The sequence below is a fragment of the Elephantulus edwardii genome, unplaced genomic scaffold, assembly GCF_000299155.1.
Source record: "Elephantulus edwardii isolate Elephantulus edwardi_28Jun2011 unplaced genomic scaffold, EleEdw1.0 scaffold00021, whole genome shotgun sequence".
In the NCBI taxonomy this organism is placed as follows: Eukaryota; Metazoa; Chordata; class Mammalia; order Macroscelidea; family Macroscelididae; genus Elephantulus; species Elephantulus edwardii.
The window spans coordinates 21,419,167-21,428,420 of NW_006399771.1; the positions used below are offsets into that span (position 1 = coordinate 21,419,167).

At 39.0% G+C, this 9,254-nt stretch overlaps 1 protein-coding gene across 1 annotated transcript in view; it reads left to right on the top strand.

The window, feature by feature from the left end:
- Positions 1-559: 559 nt before the first annotated feature.
- CAPS2 (calcyphosine 2) overlaps positions 560-9,254 on the top strand; it is a 60,109-nt gene continuing 51,414 nt past the window's right edge. The window contains exon 1 of the mRNA XM_006882562.1: positions 560-622. Within this exon, the coding sequence (XP_006882624.1) occupies positions 569-622 (54 nt within the window). The 5' untranslated portion in view covers positions 560-568. The remainder of the gene's footprint in view (positions 623-9,254) is intronic.

Sequence of the window (9,254 nt, forward strand, 5' to 3'; positions counted from 1 at the left end):
TCTCCTAGGTGGTATAGCCCTGATGTGTCCACTTGCTGTATAGAGCTAACTTGTGGTTGCTGTGAAGATAAGCACTGTGACACTGATGTGTCACATGCGTTAATGATTACCCATTGTGGATAGTGTTTGGTGGCGCTCCCTGATTAAAACAAGCTTGGAAGCAGGAGTGACATCCACTTCCATAATAGCTTGCACAGGAAACCCTGTGAACCATGAGAAAGGATGAAAGTCATACAAGTGTTGAGGACTTTTGTTCACAGGATCTCTATGAGTTGCCTACAACTCGACAGCACTTAACAACAACTGTGAATAAGCAGGAGAAGAATGGGCAATCTCTTCTCATGCGATTAACTGCCTCTGAAAATCCACTGAAGGGTCAGCTATTGGTTGGTTCTGACTTGATACATAACAATAACAAGTATGAATAGTGATTTTGTCTGTTTCATGTGTATCTACATTTATATGTATCATTTTATTTTGCTTCTAGTATCAGAATATAATACCTGAACATCTGCCAACACCAACGAGTAAACACAAACAAGAATATCAGCATAGAAATGCAGAGAAGATGAAGTCAAATATCACATGTCAGCAGTTTCCAAGAAACATGGTGGAAAAAATGGTAATGTATGAGACTTTCTAAAATACTAATGGCATTTAAGAACTTTAATAGAACAAAGGCTCTTGGCTGATAACTGAAAAAGTTGGTGATTTGAATGCAGAGGCTATGAGGATGTGGTCCTGTAAAGATCACAGCCTAGAAAATCCTGAAGGGCACTTCTGCTGGGTCATATGGGGTCACTCTGAGTTGAAATAGACTGGACAGCACCTAACAATAATAGAGATAAAATAAAGTAGTTGCATATAATATGCAAGTATGTGTGACCTAACATACATGGTTCATTCAGTAAAATAGAATGTTATGCAATAGGATATTGTGTGAATACAATATTACATTTCACACAGTCCTCATAAAAACTGTAGTTAAATTTGCATAAAGCCAATTAAATTGAAACCTTGTGCAAGTGCTCTGGACAAAGCCTGAAAGTCTGTATCTACCGGGTACAGGAGACTGGCCTTGCTGGGTGTGTAGCTGGGATAGGGAAGGGGCTCTACTGACAGCTGTATCAGAACTTTGCATACATCTGGATACAGGAGTTGGAGAGTGAGTGCGTGGAGGAGAGTTGTGGAGAATGACAGTGAAGCACCCCTGTTCTGTTCTGAAACTGCCATTGTTCCAAGAGTGTCTTCTGCTTTGTCTTGAGAGACTTTATTTTTTTAAATATGTTGCTTTTATTTAGTATTCACTATCAGTTGCTGTTGAATGGAGTCCAACTCATACCAACCCCGGGAATGTCAGTGATACTATGTCCATAGAATTTCAGTAACTAAGAGTATTGGATCCACTGTATATTGCCAAATATTTCTTCCTAGAATTTGAACCATAAACATTTGGTTAGCAGCAATCTCTTAAATATTTGTGCTACCCATGGGCATGAGTACCTATTTAATATTAGATATAAATATACTAACAAAGAATAAAATGAATTTAGAAAATCATATGAGGTTTTCTAGGCACACAAGAAAAGTCAGGATTGATTTTTTAAACAAACACTTGCAAACACAGTGCATGATATTGTTGTTTGTTGTTATGTACTATCGAGTCAGAAATGACTCCTAGCTGACCTGCCAGTGGGTTTTCAGAGGCAATAAATCACACTGGAGGAATTGCCCATCTTTATTTCAGTGTCTGGTGGATTCAAACTGTTTGCCTTTGGGTTGCCAGTGCAATTCCTCACCACTTGTCCACCAGAGCTCCCTAGTGCATGATCCTACTGGGCATAAAGAAGAGAGTGCTTAGATATGTGGTTCTTATTTTCATTAGCTTTCTAACAAAGTAATGTCTTTTCAGAGAAGTTTGATGATTATACTTACTTAACGCTTTCTGTTGTTGTTGTTATGTGCCATCAAGTTGCCTGTGACTCATAGCGACCCTGTGTACAACAGCCATAAATCCTGCTCTATCCTGCGCCAATCTTTTTGTCTCCAACACACCTACCTCTATTACCTCAGTCGGTGAATCAATCCATCTCATTGAGGGTCTTCCTCTCCTGTGCTGTCTCTCCACTCTTCCAAGCATGATGTACCCCTCCTAGGATTGGTCCCTCCTTGCAACATATCCAAAATATATCAGATGAAGCTTCAGAATCCTTGCCTCCAAGGAACAACCTGGTTTCACCCTCTCCAGGATGACCCTGTTTGTTCTCTTAGGAGTCCATGGTATATTCAGTACTCTTCTCCAACACCATAGAAAGTGATTGGAAAGACTATGGGCTATTTCATGCGCACCTTAGTTTCCAGACTGACATCACTGCTCTTCAGTACTTTGGAGAGGTCTCTGACAGGCTTTTCCAATGCAATTAATTTTTTAATTTCCTGGCTGCTGGTGCCAAGAGTGTTGATTGTGGAGCCAAGCAATCTAAAGGTGTTAACAATCTCAATATTTTCACCATCTGTCCTGATGCTGCCAATTGGCCCAGTGGTTAGAACCTTTGTTTACTTGTTTTTGAGATTCGGTCCACATTGAAGGCTGCAGTGCTTGACCTTCTGCAGTAAGCGTTTCAGGTCCTCCTCACTTTCTATATGTAAGAAAAAAATGATAAATATATTGTTGCTGTTGTTAGGTGCCATTGAGTTGCCTATAGCTTGCAGCATAACAACAATAGCAACACTCTGAACATAGGTTCTGAACCTTGCCCTATCCTTGACCATCTTCATGCTCCCTGATATGTTGTTATGTGCAATTGAGTTAGAACCAACTTATAGTGGACACTCCAGAAGAGTTTTCAGAGGCTATAAATCACATATGAGGAGGCTTTCAATCTTACTACCATGGATTAGCTGATGGATTAGAACTGCATACCTTTGGGTTGTCAGCTCAATTCCTTACCACTCTACCACCAGAGCTCCCAGTCTTTGGAAACTTGAGCCCATTGTTACAGTCACTATGCTGATCGATGTATCTTACTGGGAGTCTTCCTCTCCTTCTCTGACCCTCCACTTTTCCCAGTGTGATATCCTTTTCTGAGGACTGACCCCTCTTGACAGCATGTCCAAAGTAAGTTTAACTCTAAGGAGCACCGTGGATGCACTTCCTCCAAATTAGACTTGAATGTTCTTTTGTCAGTTCATGGGATATTCAATACTTTTCTCTACCAACACAGCTCAAAGGCATCGATGATTCTTCTGTCATTCTTAATCATTGTCTAACTTTCAGATGCATAGAAAGTAATTGATAAGACCATGCTTGATCAGTGTGTCTTGTTCTTTAAATTGACATCCTTGCTTTTTAAAGTAATTTGAAGTGGTTCTTGATAGCAGTTTTCCAATGCAACATATCATTTGAATTCTTAATTTCTATTACCTTCAGTGTTGATTGTGAATCCAAGTAAAATTAAATAGTTGACAACTTCAATCTTTAATGCATCCATCATGTTTCCTGTTGGTCCAGTGGTAAAAATTTTTGCTTATTTACACTTATATGAATGTGTGTGTGTGTGTGTGTGTGTATCTCTATCTTTATCTCTGTATCTCTATCTCTATATGTATATCTCTATCTATCTATATCTAAATCTGTGTATGTTGTGTATCAGCAAGTTGAAACTCACCCATAGCTGACCCTCTAGTGGATTTTCAGGGGCAATAATATCACAAGAGGAGATTACCCATCCTTCATATATTTTCAAATGCAGTTTGAATTTACCAGCTTCTCTGTAGGTGAAAGATCTTCCCACATGCAAGTTGCTGTCTCTGAAAACCTATTAGAGGGCAAGCTATGGGTTGTTTCTAACTCAATGGGATACAACAATTTATATAAATATGTATAATATCATCTACTGATCTGTCGTTCATAGGATTGCTATAAATTGTACTCGACCTAATGGCACCTAACAACAATAACAACAGGTATAATGTACCAGCAATTTTTTTCTTCAAATCCACAATAGGACACATCTAGAACTGAATTGAGGTTCAAAATGGATAGCCACTGCTTTATCCTTTTTAAAAAGATTAGAAATGAGAAAAAACAAAATAAAAAGCTACTGAAAGTTTTTTCAACCTAAACATTATATACCTATACTTGTTGATTGCCTTTGAGTCAAACACAACTCGTAGCAACCCTATGAACAAAAGGCCTGAAGCCTTTCTACAACTATTGTCATTTATCAAATTTCATAGCATTTCTGGAGGCATGTTGTTTAAGAAATGGATGCCATTCCTGCTTCCAAACCTGTCATAGTATGTTATTGTTGTTATGAGCCATTGAGTTGTCTGCAATGTATAGCAACCCTATGTACAGCAGTTCTGAGTCCTTTCCTGTCCTGAGCCAGTCTCACTAATACTGACACACCATTCCCCATTGCCCCGGTTACTGTATCAATTAATCTCATCCAGGTATTTCCTCTCCTGTGCTATCTGTCCATACTTCTGAGCATGATGTCCTTCTCCAAGAACCAACCTCTCCTGGCCACATGCCCAACCTAAGTGGGGTAGAGCTTCAGAATCCTAGCCTCTAAGGAGAAAAGTGATTTCACCCTCTCCAAGACAGACAGATTTGTTTACTTGGCAATCCATGGTATATTTAAGACTCTTCTCCAGCGCCACAATTCGAAGGCATCCATTCGAAGGCATGGCCCGAGGTAGAGAGCTGGGCATGTTTGGGGGGAGGCCAGTGGGGTGTGAACTACTAGTGAGTGATATGATGTGTGGGGGAGCAAAAGTCACTCCTCTAATTGTGCAAGTTTAGCATGGAGGACAAGGACAGATATTGTACATTTTCCTGATGTTTTGGATACTTCTACCACTTCTGTCTTCTTCCTGGATTCCTATGCCATGTAGCAAACTGTTCAGAATGTCTGTATTATGTTGTTTAAGGGTGTGTGTTCTTCTGACCTCCTTATTTGATACTGCATCCACTCATTGAGGTACTTCCTCATCTTTATTTTTAAACTGTTGAATGTAAAAACTATCATCTATATCTGTTTTCTGATTATCATCATCATTGCACAGGTTCTTAACTGCTGTCTAGCTGTCTGTCTGAACTTCTTTCTGTGTTGCATTTAGCTGTCAGTTTGCTATACTGTGGTGACTTGTGTGTTATGGATTTGGAAATCTGTATTTCAAATACTAGCAGGGTCACCCTTGGTGGACAGGTTTTAGCAGACCCTCTAGACTCAGACAGAAGCAAGACTGACCATTCACTAAAAGGTCTTTTAAAATGCTATGAATAACAGAACATTGTTGGATATAGTGTCAGAAGAGGAGCCCCTAAGGTTGAAAGGCACTAGAAACAGCTGCAAACATTCATTAATATTTGGAACATAGAAAATGGGGAAATTGTCAAAAGTAGAGGGGGAATAACACATAATGATCAACATGGTAGGCATAAATGAGCTGAGATGGACTAGTGTTGACCAATTTTATTCAGATAATCATATGATCTACTATGCCAGGAATGACAAAAAGAATAATGGTGTTGCATTCCTAGTCAAAAAGAACATTTTAGGACTTATCCTTAAGTGAAGTGCTGTTGAGTGATAAGATATTATCCATATGCATACAAGGAAGATCTGTTAATACAACTACTCAAATATACGCATCAACCTCCTGAAGTGAAAGGTGAAGAAATTGAGGACTTCTACTAACAAGCCCTCAACCAAGTGGATTGACATGCTGACTGCTACCATGGTCTCTTGTGTGTCAGGAAGCATGAGGATGACACAGGATTGTACAGGGTTCAAATATGTTGTTCATTGGGTCTCTGTGAGCTCTACTTGGCTTGACAGCACCTAATAACAACAACAACAATAAAAAACTTTTCAGTTTGAAATTGATTGAACATGCAGCCAAGATGCAATAATAATAATTGGTCATTGGATTGCAACAGTTGAAAATAGAAGACAAACTGGCTTTGTCTAAAATATGGCTGAAATAAGGCTGGTGATCATATGATAGAATTTTGTACAATCAATGATTAATTGCAGTGTTTTACAAACACAAGGGACACCTCTACACATGAATTTCACCTGTGGGAAGAGGTGAAAACTTCTAGAAAAGCTCACTAGCAATAATCAAAATTAGGCCAGAGGCTGACTGTGGAACATACCTTCAATTACTGATGTGAAAGTATAAACTGGTTGAAGAAAATAAAAGCAAGTCCATGAGAGCCAACATAAGATCTTGAGTCTATCCCGAATGAATTTTGAAACCATCTCAAAAATAAATCTGATCTATTGAATTCTAATGACAGAAGACCAAATGTGTTGTAGGATGCCATGAAGAAAGAAAAAGTTATTACAAAGACAAATAGGGACAGAAGACCACACTGTATGTTAGAAAGGACTCCCGCACTTGTTCTAAAATATAATAAGCCAAAACAAAGGGAAGAAATGCTGAAATAAGAGAGTGAATAGAAGACTTCAAAGAATAGCTTGAGAAGGCAAAACATGGCTCTTTTTCTTTTTACTACAGTGGAATGTCTTTGTATAAAAATAGTGATAGAAGACTAATACAGTAAAATATGGCTACTAATGAGATGTTTAAAAAAACTGTAGTTAGAAAATCAAAAGAGAAGAATAACCTCAGCATGTCTCCAGTTGAAAGAACTTAAGAACAAATTCAAGTCTCAAGTTGCATTACTGAAGGATTATATTGGCAACATCTTGAATGATGCAGGAAACGTCAGAAGAATTACCCAAAAGAAATGGCTGATATGGAACCATTTCAGGAACCAATTGTAATGAAAGAAGCTCAAGTTGCACTCTGAATGCTTTGGAAAAAAATAATGTTCCAGTTATTGATGAAAACCAATTGAGGTATTTCAGCAAACAAATAGAGGCCTCAACAGGTATACTAGCCAATGCCAAGGAATTTGTAAGAGAGCTACCTCACCAACTGACTGGAAGAGAGCCGTATATACTCCCATTAAAAAAAATGTGATCCAACAGAGTGCAGAAGTTATTAAAAATCTCATTAATATGAGATACATGGAAAATTTTGATGAAAATTATGCAAAAGTGGCTGGAACAGTAAATTGACAGGGAACTTCCAAAAATTCAAGCTGGATTCAGAAGAGGCTGTGACATAAGGGATATCATTGTTGATGTCAGACAGATCTTGACTGAAAGCAGAGAATATCAGAAAGATGATACTTGTGTTTTATTGAACATGCAAATGCCCTTGTGTGATTCATAATACATGATGGCTAAATTGAGAAAATTGGGAATCCCAGAACACTAAACTGTGCTCATGCTAAAGGTATTCATAGCACTTGTGTGATCTGAAAGTGGGAAAACAGCATGTCTTAAAATCAGGAAAAGTGTGTGCTAGGATTGTATCTTTTCTCCATACCCGTTCATTCTGTATGCTGAGCAAATCATTCGAAAAGCTGGACTATGTGAAGAACAATATGTCATCAGGACTGGTGGTAGACTCATCAACACGTTGAATTATTCAGATGACATGGCTTTGCTTACAGAAAGTGAAAAAAAGATGTGAAGTACATTGATCTGACGAAAATCAAAGACTTTAATGTGGATTACATCTCAACATCAAGAGAAGAAAAATCCTCACTATCAGATCAATAGGTCTAATATATGTCATGATAGGTGGGGAAAAGATTGTAATTATCAATTATTTAATTATACTTGGATCCATAATCAACACATGTGGTAATAGCAGTTAAGAAACCAAAACGTGTTTCATTCAAACAACCCGCTTTTTCAAGAACCTCTCCAAAATGCTAAAGGACAAGGAGGCCAGGTTAAAAATTAGGGTATGCCTGCCAAGCTATGGTATTTTCAGTTGCATCCATCTTAATGTTAGACATTCAGAATGCATGTCACTGAATTGTGTTGTTGATAAAGGGTGTTGAGTACCCGGTGTACTACCAAAAAGGCAAACAAACTTGTCTTGCAGAAAGTGCAACTAGGGTGTTCCTTAAAAACAGGAACGGTGAAACTTTGTTTCATATACTTTGGGCATGTTATTATGAGGGGTCAGTTCCTGTAAAATGCATCATACTTGGAAAGATAGAGAGGGTTAATGGAAGAGGGGCTAACCCTCAACCAGATGGATTCACATACTCACTGTAGTAATGGTCTTGAGCGTGGTGGAGATTGTGAAGATCATGCAGTATAGGACAAGGTTTCAGTTTGTTGTTTGTTGGGTTGCTATGAGCTGTGGCAGCTCTGGTGGCTTAGTGGTGAGGAGTTATGTGGCCAAACCAAAGCATGCAGTTTGAATCTACCTCCATGGGAGGAAGATAGATAGTCTTCTCCCCTATGATATAATGACTTTGAAACCCACTGGAGGGTCAGCTATAGGTTGGTTCTGACTTGATGATATAAAACAACAACAAGATGAGTTGTAACACTTAAACAGTGTGCCACCAGAGTCTTTACTAACTAGCCTACTCATCAACTAACTCACTTATTGTTATTGAGCCAGAATCAACTAATAGTTGACCATCCAGTGGCTTTTGAGTGATTGTATATTGCACTGAGGAGATTGCCCATTTTCCTTCAGATTCAAACCACCCGTCTTTGGTTTGCAGCACAACTACTTACCTACTCGGCTATCAGAGATCCCTGGCTCCATAGTAGCAGTCATTAATGCTTTCATTGAAAATTATTTAAGTGCTTATTATTTCGGATAGCCTCATTCTAGAATCAAGGAAAGAATAATGAAAATGACAAGCCAGGCTCTTGACTTCATGGAATTGATATTCAATAGGAGAAGGTTTCAGGTTTGTTGTAGTTCTTATGTGCCATCGAGTCGCTTGCGACTCATAGCGACCCTCTGGACAACAGCCCTAAACTCTGCTCTTTCCTGTGCCAATAGCACTGTCTCTGACACTGCCATCTGAATTACCCCAGTCACTGAATCAGTCCCTATCATAGAGTGCCTTCCCATCCTGCGCTGTCCCTCCACCCTCGCAAGCCTGATGTCCTTCTCCAAGGACCAGTCTCTCCTTACAACATGTCCAAAGTATGTTAGACAGAGCCTTAGAATCCTTGCCTCCAAGGAACCACCAAGTTTAGCCCTTACCAGGATGAATCTGTTTGTTTTCCTAACAGTCCATGATATTCTCAATACTCTTCTCCAGCACCACAGTTCAAAGGCATCAGTTCTCTTTCTATCCTCCCTGGTCATTGTCCAACTCTCTGAGGCATAACAAGTGATTGCGAAGACCA